The sequence below is a fragment of the Astatotilapia calliptera genome, chromosome 19 (assembly GCF_900246225.1).
Source record: "Astatotilapia calliptera chromosome 19, fAstCal1.2, whole genome shotgun sequence".
Lineage (NCBI taxonomy): Eukaryota > Metazoa > Chordata > Actinopteri > Cichliformes > Cichlidae > Astatotilapia > Astatotilapia calliptera.
Genome location: NC_039320.1, coordinates 6133333 through 6151170, shown reverse-complemented (window position 1 = coordinate 6151170; position 17838 = coordinate 6133333). Strand labels below are relative to the sequence as shown.

Genomic DNA, 17838 nt, shown 5'->3' with positions numbered 1-17838 from the left:
TCACGGTGAATTTCACTCATCAGTCATTCGAAATCACAGAGTCAGCCTGCAAGTCCAAACCATGGGAACATTTCCTATTACACAGCACACGCACGCACACACACACACACACACTCAGCAAACACAGACTGTGTTGCAGATAAAAGGATGATGGGGAGGAAATGGGATTAGTGAAGCAGCGAGGGAGACAGTGAGACTGACACTGACCAGGGCTCTCACACACACACACAGATCTGCAGGGGCCTCTGGGTCATGTGGTAGCAGACTGATCCTGACAGTGTGAGGAATCCAGCACAGAAAACCCCGCAGGAAGCTGTTATTTACGACAATAAGAGCTCAGCGATAAAGTCAGCTCTTCACAATAAAAGCTGAGCTGAAAATACAGAAATTTGTTTTATGTAAACGAAATAAATATTTTATGATTTCATCAGAAGTGAAACGATCCTGACAGTGTGAGGAATCCAGCACGTCTGCTGGTGTGTGTGAGAGAGAGTATCGATCAGGCTGATCAATCGGCTCTCTGAGGGTCCGTGTGTTTGTGTGACGAGCGATGTTCTCAGAAAGAGGCTTGAACTCTGTGCAGGTTTAACTAAGCTGCAGATGATCAGCGAATCTCCAGCCACAGGAAACACACATACACACACATACACACACTGCTTCTCTACCTGCAGTCGTGTTTCTGATTGATCAGCTGAGCCCTGACTCAAAGATCTCATTTCACAGTTAACGAGGCTGAAGTTCAGGTCAGCTGAGAAATAATCAGAAAAAATGATTTTCTGCAGGGATTAAAGACAAACATGAGAGCAAGGATGCTTCGAGTGCTGCACTGAGCAGAACAGTGTGTGTGCGTGTGCGTGTGTGTTACTGATCCATAAATATGTACAGAAACTTTCATGGAGCTGCGTTTGCTCCTCTGGTCCTGATCAATATTCCATCCTGTGTTTTTTTTGTTGTAAAACAGAAGTTTGTTGTCATGACGTTCAGCTCCACCAAAGCAGAAGATGAGATGTCATCGTGTGGTCATCGTGTGCTGCCCTCTGTCTGGAGCTCTGATGGTTAAAAATTAGTTTGTCTTGTAAAAATCTGAGGAACTAAAGCTCATCGACAGATTGTCTGAGCTGACTGAAACTGGGGCTGTCCTTCGCAGGAGGCGGGGCTCAGGACGGCTTAAGGAGGTTCTCGTGACCTTCAAGATGTCTGAAGTGCTCCACCTTAGAGCGAGCTGGAGCTGAAGATGTGGATGATTTGGACGTTAAAGTCTGCATCCCCCTGAGGACTCCGGGAACCATCACCAGGTAACACATGCAGGGTCGTCAGGGCAACGCATCACTTCCTGCTCCCCCATCAGCAGCTGGTCCCGTCCCTTTAAACCTTCAGGCTGAACCTGAAGGAGCACCGTTCTGCTGCCTTTTTGTGTTCCCGTACCCGGCTCAGCGGCGTCTTTGAGCCTGCCGGCTCGCCTGATTGGTCGACAGGTGACAAGCCGATTAGTTTTTTCTAACAGGACGTTTTGTCCCGAGCTGCAGCAGAGAGCAGGCTCCAGGTTTTTAGGAGGATTTCTGGGTCTCAGACTCAGCAGATTACTTATTCCTCATGAAAAGGCCCGACGCCAGGACATCACAGGAGCTTAACAGGAAGTCGCTGCACAGAAGAACAAAGGCTTCTCAGCGCAGCATTGTTAGACCTCTGATTGGTCAAGTGTAGCGTGTCCTACCACAGGTCAACTTCACCTTCACGCTCAGCTCGCTCCACCACGACAAACCGGTACGCCGTCCACATCATCCACCCATCATCATTACCTGTGAGAGGAACACCTCACACGCCATCATAGCCCCGCCCAGTCTGAGATAAAGGCCACGTTCTGGCACTGTGAGGTTTCCAAGACACTCTCCTTGCCTCGCTACACTTTGATGATTTGTTTTATGTTGTCTGATCTCTGATCAGCTTCACGAGGTCTCGGCCTGTCAGACAGTGAGTGACTGCCGACCGTGGTCAGCAGGGGGCGCTGTGCTGTGAGCGCCTCCTTAACGTGTTAATGAAGCATGACCTCATTAGCTGACTGAGAGTGTTGTGACCCAAAAACCACACAAAGGACCTCTCACTGTCTGTTCAGCTGTTTGCAGGAGAACAATAAAGATTAGTCAAAGTAATGACGCGTACAAACACGATTTCAGCTCTCAGCCACGCCCCCCGCCTCTGCAGATGAACTGGTAGAAAAATAAAAGCTTCTAATAAAAAGTTTGGTTTTGGTAGAACTTGTTTGTTGTTTGCAGTTATTTCCTTTTTTAGTGACAATAAATTCTAATGTAACATAAAAAATAGAAACTAAATGTTTCCATTTTGTGGTTTATTAAAACCACGAAGCGGTTCTAATAACATCGCATAGCTGACGGCTTTAGGACCTGCGGGAAACCGTCAGAGAACAGACCGGCCTGAGTTGCAGCGCATCATGCCAACGATAATTAACATGATCAGGCAGGAAGTGCCCTGACTCCGCCCTCCAAAATAAAACCCCATGCTCGGTCCGATGTTAAAATAAAAGCCTTGACAGTGGTTCAGTATTTTTGCTGCTCTCGTCTGCAGTCATTCGACTCCAGTCATAAGTTAAAAACTCGTTTCTGCTGCAAACAGCTGAGCAGAGATCAGGACAGCAGACACAAACGTAAATGATAATAAATTCATATTTCAGCATGCTCACTATCCACTGGGACGGTTTCTCTTTTATATGCTTCATTTCCTGAAAAGGATCGAATGTGTTTGTAGTTTTAATGAACTTTATGACTGATATTATTGATCATCTGTCCTGATGCTCATGTTGATGACTGTGTTTGTTCATATTTACTGTGACGATTGGGCCTCGTTTCTCTACAGAGGGTTGTGCGGTCAGCTGAGCGCACCATCCGCTCAGAGCTCCCTGACATGCACTCAATCTACAGCAGGCGGTGCTGGACCAAGGCCAGGAAGATCGTGAAGGACCTCAGCCATCCCAACAATGGACTGTTCTCTCTGTTGAGGTCAGGAAAGCGATTCCGCTCCCTGAAGACCAACACAGAGAGACTGAGGAGGAGCTTCTTCCCGCAGGCGATACGGTCTCTCAATCACACCACCACACAGTACTGACCCACACATATAGTTCTTACACACACACTGGACATTGTTTTCACTTCATCACTTAAATCACTTTAAGCATATTTGCACTGCACAAGACATAATGTGGATTGCACAACACTGGTCACTACATTCTTCATTTCCGGTTAATACTTGTACAGCTGCTGTTATTGTGTATATATTTATTTATATTTAGATTTCTTATATAGTTCTATATTGTGTATTTTGTTGTACAGTTATTTTATTTTCAACTTTAATTTATATATTTTATCTTATTCTTTCCCAGTTAAATTTACCCTTCATTCTAATTTGTGTTGTACAGTTATTTCATTTTTAACCTTAATTTATATTTTATTCCTTCCTAGTTAAATTTACCCTTTTTAATTTTTCATATTTATTTCCTATCTTATTCATAGCCTTTTCCTTTTTTGTTTTCTTTAGGTCACGAGCAGTTGTCCAAGCATTTCACTACATATCGTACTGTGTATGACTGTGTACGTGACAAATAAAATTTGAATTTGAATTTCTTCAAAAATCAAGTCTCAAAACACATTTTCAAAATCTACATGAAAGCTTGAATCGTGTTCTTGGTTCACAGCGTGCGTATCCTTTAGGGGTATGGAATGAGCTCTTCTGCAGTATAAAAAGTGAAACTGAGGTATTTTTATTTTGAAGGAGAGGAAAGGAAGCGCGCGTTTGTCTGCTGGGCTTGTCTGTACACAGGGGGCGGGGTTTAGCGGTAGAGGGTGCAGCGGAGGTTCAGTGTGTTCGGAGCTTCGGTGGCGCCAGCAGCTCCCAGCTCTGCCCGCATCTCTGCGCCTTCTCTCGGGTTCTGTGCGTGCGGCGGCTCCGGGGAGGCTCGGAGCTCCCTGCGGACCGCTCGAGGACACCCCGCAGCGTATTGCGGACGGCACCGGCGGAGACCTGAGGGCCCGGTTCGCGCTCCGGGGCTTTCAGGTGAGGTCCAGGTGGGCTCGGCAGGTGTGTCTCCGCGGGATGCTCCCGCCCTGAGCTCTGTTGGGAGATGCTGCCGTCCGGGACCTCCAGGCGGGACAAAGCGGCGGTCCGAGAGCGGTTGGAGGCCTCCGTGTCCGGGCTTGGGGAGCTGGAGCTCCTGCGGCGGCGGCAAGAGGTGCTGGTCCGGGCCGCGCTGGAGCTCCGGGAGCCGCGAGAGGAGGAGGAGCGGCAACGGCGAGAGGCTCAGCTGAGCTCGGAGGAGAAACTGCTGGAGGGGAACATCCTGCTGCTCCGGAAACAGCTGGTAGGTCCTCACCTGTGTCTGTCTATGACCTCTGACCTCTGTGAGCCTGGGTCAGGGTGCAGGGAGTGGTCAGCCTGACGGTCACGTGCAGAGCTGCAGGTAGTCAGCTGATCATCTCCCATGACATGTGAGCAAAAACCATTTAATATTTACACTTCTCCATATTTTACATGAAAAACACTAAAAATGTGTTTGTGAAAGAAAAATGTCGTTCATTAATAATTAAAAGTATACGTTTATATTAAAATGAGTAAAACAAACTTATTTTATCATTATGTTATCATAAAGAAATAACTTTATGTTGTTATTTACATCAATAAATATTCAAAATCAATTATTTCTTTCTGGTGAATTTGAACCTGCTGGGCGGGTTTCAGAAAATCGAGTTATTAAATTTAAATTTTAGGTTAAAATCAGCGAAAACACAGAATTGATCGATCGATCGGTAACAGCAGAGACGAGGAGGCGGAACCTCACAGTGGGTGTGCAGCAGACAGAGATGAGATGAGGACTGAGCACAGAGCCCTGAGGAACTCCTCAGGCTGACCTGAGATCAGCTCACCTGTGGCAGGTATGCTAGAGCAGTGGTTCCCATGGCGATAATTTATCAGAGGAAGAGGAACAGGCTTCTGATTTTTCCCGAAGATTTTCTATGAGGCCTCAAAGCTGCTGATCCATCAGATTGGAAAATCACCTGTTGTCAGGCCACGCCTCCTACATCAGTTGTGGGACAGTCACACCTCTGTGGCTGAATGTCTCCTGCTCTGTTGTCGGACTTGAGAACATCTGCGTACCTGCACAAACCTGGACTTCCTGTTTGAGTCGGCGTCACCTGAAATGAGCGACTGAGTTCAGAAACATATCAGGAAGGTGTTCACTGAGGGCGGAGCTGGAAGTGAAGGTGTGAGGCACATCTAAATCGGCTGTTTTGTCGCTCAAACTTCGGCATCACGTGGACGGCTGCAACCAATCATGTGCCTCATTCCCACAATCCAGAGCTTCACTGACCCAAACACAGGCGCACGAACACAGCTTCAGGCTGACGTGAAGCTAAAACCAAAAAGGTCAAAGGTCAGAGACCAAGGAAGCTTCAAGTTGGGAAGAAGAAAAACAGGAAGTGATGTCACACCGAGGTTGATGTCAGGCTGAAGCTGAAGATGTGGAAACGCTGGAACGGGCCCGGCCTTCACTTGGATCTCCACTGAGAGCACTTCCTGTCAGTTGACCGTCAGCTGTTGTCCCCGTGCTGCGTTCAGGTGCCGCTCCTCACACGCCGGCGTGTCAGTAAGAGCTTTGAAGTGTGGGCGTGAAGTCAAACAGGATGGAGGCGCACAGAGGGGAGGAAGAGTCTCCTCGTCTTCATCTGCTCGGTCAAGGCGCATTCAGGTGCACGTTGGGAAGCCTGGACATGCGGGCGCTGTGTTCTTGTCCAGGATCTGACCTCAGATCTGCTCCCGGCTCACATGTCTGAGCTGGTCGAGCATTTGTTTGCTGTCTGTCCTGCAGCTGAAGCTCTTCCTCGCAGTCTGGATCGCATTAGTGACCCCCCACCTCCCACCACATTCAGCCCTGCCCCTCCCCTTACGAACAAATGGAGATTCCTGCGAGCGGCTGGAAACTCTGCAGCTCGACTTTCAGCTGAGACACAAACCAGGCGGCTGACTCATTCTCTAAAATCAGACTCAGAACGGACTGAGTGCGCTCAGAACGCTCTGTGTCTCACAGCTATTCTGGTCCGACCCGTAATGTCCACAAACTCTGAACCGAGTGGCTGCTCTGACCTCTGACCTACTGTGTACTGTCCTGTGTGCAGTAGTATTGTGTGTACTGTGTGTACTGTGTGCAGTAGCACTGTGTGTACTGTACTGTAGTATGTACTGCTGTGACGTCAGGCTGGGCGCCATGTTGCTGTTTGGAGGTTTCTGATTGGCCCGTGGCTCATGCCGCTCGCTGTCGGCTTGTGCAGACCGTCGGCAGCAGTGCCGCTCGAGCTTCTTCACTGAAACCAGCCGATCGCTGCACAGGTGTCGAAACAGAGTAATCTGATTACAGTAACCTGTAACTTTATAGGGACATCAGTGTCGTTAAACATGGTGTTTTTGTTCTTTTTGGAACAGCTGATTGATTTGTGACATCAGCTCTGTTTTTACGATCAGACCGACGCTGGCGCCTGATTGGCTGCTCTGTGGTGGGCTGCAGAGCGTTTGAACGCAGCAGGGAGGAGCTTCCAGGCTTGAAACGGAGCTCGTGCTGCTGCACATTAAAGCGCTGAGGACCGACGCAGTCATGAGGTCAGCTCTTCGCTCTTTATTGGAACAGCATGATGGTGAAGAGGCAGGCTTTTATTTTGAAGGCTCACAGAGGTCCTTTAAACGTTTCTTAGGGTGAATTCGTAAAGCTGAATGAGCAGACATACAGCAAGCTACGAGTAGAAACAGTGTTACCTGGGCGAACAGGTGGGCTGTCCCGATTCGTTTGTGTTTTTGTGTCTTTTCGGGCATTAACTGGGCCACTGAAGCCACTCTGAGCTAAAATCCGTGTTTTTTGAATGGTGTCAGGTAGATAGTGAATTTAAACCTTTAAGTCCTCTATGTGTGTTTTATAGTTGGAGCATGCTCAGTGCTGCAGGACGGCTGCGTGTGTGTGTGAGGTAGTGTTTAGCCTCAGCATCGATCTGACCGAAGCCGCTTCGTCCCGATTGGTTTAAAATATCACCACGTGGAGACTGAAGCCAGCAGGCAGCTGATAGAGAAAACAGCTGGATGGGTTACACACACACACACACACACACACACACACACACACACACACACACACACACACACACACAACAGAGTAACACACACACACAGAGTAACACACACACACATGATCCTTTATTATTGATCGACTATTGATGATGTATTGGTGGCAGCAGCTGTGTGTGTGTTGCAGTTCAGTTGCAGGAATGCAGCACATGACCCGCAGCAGCGCCGCATAGCCCGTATGTTTTCCATTGTAGCGGGGGAGGGGCTGCTTCAGCCTGTGTGTCTGTGTGTGTGTGTGTGTTTGTGTGTGTCAGTTTGTTACCTTCGGTCTCTGTTTATAGCGACATGTTTTGTCACATGACTTCCTGTTTGTCCTTAAAGCCTTTCAGGACGTTTCGATGTGAAAAATGTTTGAGGTGATTTTGGATGTTAGAGTCAGCTGGTACTTCCTGTGAAGTCGACGCTGATTTGTCTGAAGTCTGAGCTGCTTCCTGTTCTTCCATCAATAATCAGTAATCAATAATCTTACGGTCTGAGGCCCGGTGGTCTGTCCTATGACCATCCAGGATCTTTGGTGTCTCTGTGACCTCTGACCTTCAGTGTCTGGTCTCACACTGATAAGAGTCTCTGGTTTTCTTCTGTTTGTGCTCAAAGCTTTTATTTTTATAAGCAGGACCAATCAGGGGCAGCGTTACTGCTCTGAGTCTGAGGTCTTCACATCAGCTCCGCCTCCCTTGCGTGCTCCTGAAGTTTGATCTTTCAGCTGATCTCAGGTGTGTTCTCTCTGGGATGAGTGCTCCTGTTCTTCTTCTGCTGTTCGGAGCAGAGACGAAACAGGAAACAGCGGACCCCACGGCGATGAAGAGGAAACCCTCAGATGGAGGGTCTTTTTTTGACAGTTAAAACAAAACAAGAAAAAAGTTCGAGCCTGAAAATAAAAACCTGAGAATAAAGAGAAAAATTTTTTTTTAGAAATACGTGAAAAGAGAAAAGTTGAGTTTGACTTTTGCTGCACACGTGATGACAAAAACACAAAAGTCCAGATTTAAAAGTTCAGAAACCTCAAAGATAAAAACCATAAAAATGTTTTTAAAATGAAGAAAAATACTTTTGACTGATTTTAATACAAAGGTCAAAGGTCGTCTGTGAATAACATAAATCAAAAGTCCAGATTGTCCCCTTTTATTCTCTGTTAGTCATTCAGACTGTGGTTGTTGTTGTGTGTTGTTGTCACGGCGGTGTGCGATCTCAGCTGTTTGTGTGTCAGAACTGTTTGAGGAGGCGGGACGCCGGCCTCATTGCTCAGCTGCAGGAGCTCGACCGACAAATCAGTGACCTGCGATTGGACACTGGGACGTCACATGAGCCCGACAGCCGACCGAGCTCAGGTACGCCGTGTGTGTGTCTGTGTGCGTGTGTGTCTGTGTGTGTGTGTGTGTCTGTGTGTGTGTGTGCGTCTGCGTCTGTATGTGTGCGTCTGCGTGTGTGTGTCTGTGCGTCTGTGTGTGTGTGCGTCTGCGTCTGTGTGTGTGTGCGTGTCTGTGTGTGTGTGCGTCTGTGTGTGTGTGTGTGTGTGTGTCTGTGTCTGTGTGTCTGCGTCTGTGTGTGTGCGTCTGCGTGTGTGCGTCTGCGCGTGTGTGTCTGTGTGTGTGTGCGTCTGTGTGTGTGTGTGTGTGTGTGTGTGTGTGTGCGCGTCTGTGTGTGTGTGTGTGTGTGTCTGTGTGTGTGTGTGTGTCTGTGTGTGTGCGCGTCTGTGTGTCTGTGTGTGTGCGCGTCTGTGTGTCTGTGTCTGTGTGTGTGTGTGCACGCTGAGACTGGTGGAGGTTAAACTGATTAAACAGGAAGTGAGATGATTTTTCAGATTCAGAAGTTTTGAGCTGAGCAGAAAAAGTTTCAAAATAAAAAATGTCAGATTGAAAGTGAGGTCTTTAACTGTTGCCATGACGATAGATGTAAATTTGAGCTTTGTTAATCCCGCCTCCTCCCTCCCTCAGGTTTCTACGACCTCAGCGACGCCGTGTCCGGCTCGCTCTCCAACTCGTCTAACTCGGTCTTCAGCGAATGTTTCTGCTCGACGGCCGACGCCGACGGACGCCTGCCGTCCACAGGTACCCGTGCCCTCTAGGCGGAAACGCCACTCTGTTCATAGACTGTATGTAAAAGATGGTGGAAGTTGCCGTGACCTCGCACAGACCCGTGCTGATGAAAACCGTCCGATCAAAATCTGCTGTGCCACTTCCTGCCGCGGACCCTAAAACGTTCGTTCAAGGCAACAAGCGTGGCGTCCAGATGTGCGCTGCTGCAGCTGCTGCAGCTGTTTGCCAAACAGCTGATTGTTGTGAGGTCACACACAGCCCCTCCTCACCTCTGCTCTTTGATGTCACATGACTCAACTATCCATTTGGTCACTTTGATGTATAAACACACACACAGTGACTTGACACCCCCCCCCCCCCCACACACACACACACACAAACACAAACACACACACAGAGGAGGACTTGGACTTTCAGAATAAAAGCTTTCAGATTACTGGGTGGACGTGTTAGATTCCTGATGATGGCAGCTGGTTTAGAAGCGGCTGGCTGTGGAGCTGTGGAGGACCAGCTCGGTCCTCGGTTACAGCAGGCCTGCAGCCTCCTCGCGCTCATCAAGATGTCCTCGAGATGCATGTCTCTAAGGATGTGTTGGGTCACAGCTGGGGATGTTTGGAGGCTGGACTGTGATTGTTGAGGCTGAAAGATGCAGACCTCGTGGAGCACTTTAACTAACATCAGTTTAAAGTCTCGCTGCTCAGCGTGAGCAAAGCCTGCAGATCCCACAGGACGCTGAAAAAGCGCCCCAAAGCCAGTCTGTCTGCATTAAAATGAGCCACTCTGTGACCTTTGACCTCCAGCGGGAGTCTGCCGGCTTCCTCTGGCAGCACAGAGAAGATTCCTTTAAACAAACCTCGAGCGCTGCAGGCTTCCTGAGGCACTGCTCATACTTGGCACTAACACATCATCAGATAAGCGGCGTGAACACGCCCACGCATTTCTGTCTCTGTGCGACCGATCTGCAGCAACAAGTACTCCACGACCAGCCCGAACGCACCGCCAGACGCTGCAGCGTCACCTTCTATGGTCATGTTCAGGCACCGCGGGCCATCTGCACGTCCGCTTCACGCTCTCTTTCATTCCTGCCTCTCTGATTATTTGTGTCCACGAAGCCCCCGAGTGCCGGCGTGAGACCCAACCCCGCTGCGGAGCGCGGCGCATCACAGCGAGAAAGACATCAGCGACGCTTCATTAACGTTATCGGCTGCAGCTGACCGACGCCTGCCAGAGCGCCGCCACACTTTAATGCTCCGCCCATCACAGTGGAGTAACAACCTGTGTGTGTGTGTTTTCTGTGTGTGTGTTGTTTGGGTCGCTGTGGAAGCTGTGTGTGTGTGCTTTTTCTGTGTGTGTGTGTGTGTGTGCTTTTTCTGTGTGTGTGTGTGTGTGTGCTTTTTCTGTGTGTGTGTGTGTGTGTGTGTGTGCTTTTTCTGTGTGTGTGTGTGTGTGCTTTTTCTGTGTGTGTGTGTGTGTGTGTGTTTTCTGTGTGTGTGTGTTTTCTGTGTGTGTGTGTGTTTTCTGTGTGTGTGTGTGTGTGTGTGTTTTCTGTGTGTGTGTGTGTTTTCTGTGTGTGTGTGTGTGTGTGTGTGTGTGTGTGTGTGTGTGTGTGTGTGTTTTCTGTGTGTGTGTGTTTTCTGTGTGTGTGTGTGTGTGTGTGTTTTCTGTGTGTGTGTGTTTTCTGTGTGTGTGTGTTTTCTGTGTGTGTGTGTTTTCTGTGTGTGTGTGTGTGTGTTTTCTGTGTGTGTGTGTGTGTTTTCTGTGTGTGTGTGTGTGTGTTTTCTGTGTGTGTGTGTGTGTGTGTTCTGTGTGTGTGTTTTCTGTGTGTGTGTGTGTGTGTGTGTGTGTGTTTTTTGTGTGTGTGTGTGTGTGTGTGTGTTTTCTGTGTGTGTGTGTGTGTGTGTGTGTGTTTTCTGTGTGTGTGTGTGTGTGTGTGTGTTCTGTGTGTGTGTGTGTGTGTTTTCTGTGTGTGTGTGTGTGTGTGTGTGTTTTCTGTGTGTGTGTGTGTGTGTTTTCTGTGTGTGTTTTCTGTGTGTGTGTGTGTGTGTGTTTTCTGTGTGTGTGTGTTTTTTCTGTGTGTGTGTGTTTTTTCTGTGTGTGTGTGTGTGTGTGTGTGTGTTTTCTGTGTGTGTGTGTGTGTGTGTGTGTGTGTGTGTGTGTGTGTTTTCTGCGTGTGTGTGTGTGTGTGTTTTCTGCGTGTGTGTGTGTGTGTTTTCTGTGTGTTTTCTGTGTGTGTGTTTTCTGTGTGTGTGTGTGTGTGTTGTGTGTGTGTGTTTTCTGTGTGTGTGTGTGTGTGTGTTTTCTGTGTGTGTGTGTGTGGATGCCTCGTAGCTCCGCCATCCTTCCTGTGGGAGCTCAGAGCTGCTGTGAAGCTGATCGAGCCGCTGGTCGTGTTTGTGTCTGATGTGCGAGCGTGGGCGTTCTCGTTGGCCCCGCGAGGTCGGCGGAGCTTCGGCTTTGTTCTCAGACTTCAGCTGCTGAATAAACGGCGTTTTCGGCCGTGAGGCGGCCCATGCGGTTACGCTGTGTTCAGTCTGATTTCCACTGCAGGGAGAGCAGTGGGTGTGGAGGGTTAGCGTTTCACAGCACACTGTCTCCACTGAAAGAATGTTCCACTTACTAATGCCCGAGCTTCCACAGCGACCCAAACAGCCGAGCATTTCGTCAGAGCAGCGCTGCCTGGAAACGGCCCGCTCTCCCTGAACTTCCTGTCAGCTGTTAGCAAACACAGCGGCGTTAAAATAAGCTCACCGTGTTTACGTTTGAAGCTGTGAGGGGAGGGCACACGCTCACCATCACACGCGCTCGCCATGTAAACGAACATCCCCGACTGCTCGCTAATGTCGCCTTCTTTCTGTCTGCAGATGAGCTGGCCAGCTGTTTGGAGTGTGACGTCCTGGTTGGAGGGCTTTGTGATGAGTCATCGTCTTCTGGCACGGTCCGCCGCTCGCTCTCGGCTCCAAACCCGCCCACTGTGGATGCAGCCTCGTCCTTTCTTTCCACTGAGCCTCAGTCTAAATACCACTGTGACCTGGTGGCCCGAAATGGCAACGATGTTTATCGCTACCCGAGTCCTCTGCACGCCGTGGTGGTCCAAAGCCCCGCCTTTCTGCAGATGTTGGGTTTCGGAGGTCCCGGCAGAGATGAGGCAGACACCTCAGCTCTTCCCCCCTCTGTTTCAGCCCCCCATGTATCTCAGAGCTACTCCTGGCCGGCCTCCTCCTCACAGACTCCTTCCCATAAGCGACTGGACAGCTACATCTACAGTCTGCTCCAGAGGAAGGCCCAGCCAATCAGGACCAGCAAACCCAGGACCAGCATCAGCACCGACCCCTCAAAGAGCATCCTCAGGCAGGCTAGTCTGTGTGTGAGGCAGGTGTCCGGCCCTGGCTCTGGTTTTGGGACTCTGAGTGCATCCGAATTTAAAGCCTTGTGGACGGCTAGAGGAACATCGGCAGAGGGAGCTGGGACCTCGTCTCCACAGAGGCAGTGGTCTGTGGACGGGAAACTGGAGGAGCAGGAGACCCAGAGCGTACTGAAGGATGGCGGCTTTGAGGCGACGCACGATGGCTTCAGGAGGGGCAGCGGCGAGTCCGGCTCTCCTCTTCGGTACGACGTACAGAGCAGCTGCACTGCCAACAACCATGACAGCAGCACCAACAGTCTGAGAAAGAAGAGCAAAGCAGATCTTCCTCACGCCACGCTGTCTGCCAAAACTCTCCCTAAAAACTTCAGGGACCTGGGCAGTCCCAAAGCTAACCCCGCCCCCAATGAGGTCAAACCGCCATGTTGCCCCCCGGACCAGGAGATGTTCCTGAAATCTGCTCCAGTCATGAAAACACAGTCGAGTACTCCCAGGAATAGTCCAGGAACAGGAAGGTCAGCACTGGAGCTCACCAGTGTGGGGTCCTCCTCCCAGAGTCAGGACGAAGCAGCCGCCGAAGGAGGAAGCTGTCACACGGTTACCAACAGGTATGTCCCCGCCCACCAGCACAGACTTCGCAAGGGCGGCTTCAAGAATGTGAAGGTGAGGAGCTCATTGATGAAGACGAGTCATGTCTCTGAGCACAGCGAGCCTCCACCAGAGAGAAGACAGGACAAACTCCGCCACAGGTCCCGCCTCCTGGAAGATGGAGGCTCCGCCCACGTTAAAGTCTCCAAGAGATTTGCTTCCTCAAGAATAAAGCGCCTACCTGCATCCATCCCAGAAGGCAGAGTGCTGGACAGACAGCCCCCATCGGCACTACACGGCGCACGACCGAGCATATCCAAGCACCATCACCATGGAAACCATCACTGCTGCAGTGGTAACCACCACCATCACCACGGACGCAACCAGGTCGTGGTCGTGGCCAAACCAAAGTACAAAAGGAACGATTACCGGCGGTTACGAGCCATGATGGAAGTCCCGTACGACGAGGCGTTTAGACGTGCTCAGCGGCGTCAGAGAAAGGAGCTGCTGAACAGCAGCGTGTACCCGCCCGCCGGAGCGCGGCTGACCAGCCCGTACTCATACACAGCAGGAAGTGACTCCGAGTACTCAGCTGAGTGCGCCTCACTCTTTCACTCCACCATCGTGGACACCAGTGAAGACGAGAGGTCGAACTACACCACAAACTGCTTTGGAGACAGCGAGTCCAGTGAGGAGGAGTGCGTGGAGGAGAGCACCAACACCAGCGATACGGAGGAGAGTGGTGGGGGAGGCATGGGCAGGGGGCGGGGCCAGCTGGGGGGAGCTGGGGTCAGGGCGACGGGGCAGGAAATTATGTCAGCTCAGGCAAAGGCTTTTGTTAAGATTAAGGCATCTCACAACCTGAAGAAGAAGATCCTGCGATTCAGGTCGGGCTCGCTGAAGCTCATGACCACCGTGTAACCTCCCAGACTGGACCGTAGCCACACCTGCCTTACCCACGTGCCTCAGGTGGGCCTGACCCAAACCCAGTTTACCCAGCCCAGACCCGACTCTTTCCAACACTAACCCGGTGGACAGACGCAGGGTGGCGGCACAGTTTGGTTCACCTGGTTTATCTGTTGATTCCCTACAAATAAACCGTTCTGATTGGATCTTTTGTAATTAAAGTACATTTTAGGCAAACACAGTCGAGCTCAGCTCGGTGACCTAGTAAATGTGTTTCTTCCCCTGCTTGTGGTCTTCACTGTCATTTTTAAATGCGACAAACCAGGCCACCTGATTGGAAACCACACCACCTGCTTACTGGTCCCACTCTTCAGAAATCTAGGGAAGCAACCTGAAGGTCAACACTGAGTGATTCACCTGGACTCTGGGTACAATAGTTCAGGACATCAAAGAAATTAACATCGGTTAAAGTAGGAAATGTATAAACAAGCATAATTTTCTTAAACTTAAAAAAGCATCTTTGAATTTCATCCTTTCACTGTTCTTACAATCCAAAAATCTAAAAACGCTTTGATTGTAAAAGTTTTCTATTTCCAACTTCCCTCAAACGCAGCATGAGATGCTTTGTTTCTGTAATGACGTGAAGGTGTGGTTTGGGTCCAGCCAATCACTTTACTGTCCTTACTTTGGTCCAACACGTGACTCGGCTGAACCCGGAACCGCACTGCTTCAAACGCGTTGAAGGCCGCCTTCGCCACCACCGTCTGGCTTCCCCGATTGGTTCCTCGGTCTGTGCCAAGCAGTGGACCTGAGTCGTGATAGATTCACTGACAACAGCGTCACTCACTGATTAAACCAGAAATAATTTAGAGCAAATGTGTGGAAACATCCGGTGGCGGCGGTTCGGTCGGACGACATATTTGTCAGAAGCAACCTGGACTCGAGCCTTGTGTCCTCTGATCTGTTCTAGAAGTGGAACTTTAGTCTGGTTCCTCAGAGTTTCTCCAACGTTCTACCAAAAGTCCAAGAACTTGAAGGGACTGATTGTCCAGGGTCTGTCCGGGCAGTCAGAGTTCCTCCGGTTTGTTATGTGTGTCAGGACAAAATAATGAGGAACACAGTGACATTTTTGGGGTTCTCCGACTTCGAGGCGTGGACTGTCAGCAGGTTCCTCCTGTAGCTTCACGCTGGACCTTTTTGCCTTTTTAAAAAATTGATTGTAATGCAGGAAATTAGTCTAGAACTTTCTGCCGTCAGACTTCTGGACTTTTTGGCTCTTTGAGCTTAATTTGGACCCTGGTTCCCGCGGTGGTTCCAGCCGTGGTTCCCACGGTGGTTCCTGCCGTGGTTCTTCGTCACTGCGGCTCTGTTGGACTCCTTTAAAACCTGGTGTGAGGTTTGAGGAGGTTCTCACCACAGTAACCTTTTTATTTCCTGCACTTTGAGATGAGCTGTCAGCGGACAGGGCGGCGGCGTAACGCTGGTGTTCTGTTGTTTGTATGTAGCCTTGGTTTGTATTTATTATCACGTGACCTTTGCTGTTGCGCAGCACGCCAAATGCCTGTAAATGCTTCTCTCTTTTTCAGGTCCTGAGATGTTTTTGATGAAATCTATTTAAAGCCTAATATATTTGCTTGGTGCATTGAGAAAAGCCGACATGGTACTGACAGGTTCTGATCTGGGCTTTTATGACTTTATACTCGAGTCTAACTTTTTAACACAAATGTTTCTACTGCATCTGTTTTTTATACTAACAGTTACACAGCAGCGTGTTTACCGAGCTCAGCTGGAAGCAGGAAATGTTTAAGGATGTAGACACAGAAATGGAAACTCTGTGGTTTTCTCCCGTTTTTATCCTGTAATCAAACTCTGACACGAGTATCAGTGTGTGAGGTCTGTGGACGTCGGTTGAATGTCAGTTTTCAGCTCTGCTTGTGGACGTGTTTGTGCTAAACGTGTCCTGCAGGGATGTTTCACGCACTCTCCTCCGTCGTCTCATCTGATTCTGCGATGACGGAACGAAGAGGATTCAAATAAGATATTCGAGAGGTTTCAGTTTCCAGTCCTCTCTTCTCATTGGTCGGGGCCACAGTTTACATGTTCAGGATATAAATAGCTCCTCAGCTTTTAAAAGCCATATAAAGCTCATTAAAGCTGCCATGTGCTGTTCTCCCTTTGTGTTGAGCTATTTGTTTTTTCCTGCACCACCTCCACTCTGTAAATGTTCACATATGCAGCTGGAGACGACTGTTACTGATTTGTGTATAAAACCTGTGTATGGCAACAATGGTGCTTTACCTTCTATGCTTCATTAAATGTGGACTTTCAGCGCCCGTGTCCTGACTCTGTGTTGCCTCTGACCCGTGAGGGCTTTGTCCCAGCTGTAAGCTCCTGTTTGCTGCTCAGCCTGATCACAAGTGTTTTAAGCTGCGTCACACTTCTGACCTTTGCATCGAACCTTTTTATCGGCACATTTTTCACCGTTCGGCCTGCGGATCGCTGAGCCGGACAGACAACACAGCTTTCTACATCTAGCAACAAATCACAACAACAGTCGCTCTGAGGTGCTTTATGAGGCAAAGATGACACAATCAGATGACTCAGGTCCAGATGAGCTAAAGCAGGGGCGTCAAACTCAAGGCACACTTTAGGTCGCGGGCCAAACAAGATAAACATTTATTGAACACTAAAACAATGTTTTTTTTTAAAACATAAATGTGAATAAAAACAGACAGGAATATTATTCCAGATCAAGGTTATTATCGTTAACGAAATAACGAAAACTAGAAGTGAAAAAACATTTTCGTTAACGGACTATTGTGCGTGTCCTACAATAGTCAAGGGTGAAAATGAAGTTTAGTTTCCAGATTTTGTTCTTGCTGTGTCTCATTATGCCAGCAGGTGGCAGTACGTTAGTCGAGTCGTCTGTGTTGCTGCTCCGTCCACGCGCAGAATCATGTCAGGAAAAGTCGGGAGAAAGCGCCAGAGTCCAATTTGGGATTACTTTGAATATGACTGTGCTTTGGATAAAGCAAGTAGGGCTGGGCCATATTATACCGTTCACGGTAATACCGGTATAATGTTAGGCAACGATAGGAAAATGAAATATCGCGATAGAATATGAGTCAAACGCGCATGCGCAGTGCCTTTGTTTTCATACGCACATGGCCGATTGTTGAGTGAAACAGATGAACCACAATTGGGGTCCGTTCTTCGTACCTCGCTTACTACATCCAAGATCAAATGACACATCCAAGATCAAATCATCGCGCCAATTTTGAGCTCGCTATTCCGGTTCTCCGAACACACCTGTTGTTGACGATTAGTATAGCTGGATGAAGTAATGTGAGATCACTGGGTGGCTTAACAGGGGCTACGCATCGATAGTAGAAACATTGATCGGCAACCCTTTGATTGGTCGGCGAAAATGTCAAAGGAGCGCGCTCAGTATTTTCCGGCAGCAGAGCAAGAACTCTTGATTGAGGGATTTCAGGAGTTTCAGAGTTTAATTAAAACACAAGGGAACACTGCAAAGGCTGCAAAAGCAAGGAGAGAGGGCTGGCAGAAAGTTGCTGACAAATCAAACTCGTAAGTAATTTAATAATAATAATAATGGATTGGATTTATATAGCGCTTTTCAAGGCACCCAAAGCGCTTTACAGTGCCACTATTCATTCACTCTCACATTCACACACTGGTGGAGGCAGCTATGGTTGTAGCCACAGCTGCCCTGGGACAGACTGACAGAAGCGAGGCTGCCATATCGCGCCA

General features: G+C 49.1%; 1 protein-coding gene across 2 annotated transcripts; it reads left to right on the top strand.

Annotated features, from left to right (window-relative positions):
• Positions 1 to 3710: 3710 nt before the first annotated feature.
• dact1 (dishevelled-binding antagonist of beta-catenin 1) lies at positions 3711 to 16395 on the top strand. Of its 2 annotated transcripts, none has more exons than XM_026152298.1 (4): positions 3711 to 4369; positions 8369 to 8504; positions 9111 to 9224; positions 12074 to 16395. In XM_026152298.1, exons 1-4 carry the CDS (start codon positions 4133 to 4135, stop codon positions 14080 to 14082), a joined length of 2496 nt encoding a protein of 831 aa, XP_026008083.1. In that variant the 5' UTR covers positions 3711 to 4132; the 3' UTR covers positions 14083 to 16395. The 2 variants fall into 2 exon arrangements, with proteins under 2 accessions (XP_026008083.1, XP_026008084.1); XM_026152299.1 differs by having other exon boundaries at positions 3712 to 4369; positions 8384 to 8504.
• The last annotated feature ends 1443 nt before the right edge of the window (positions 16396 to 17838 follow it).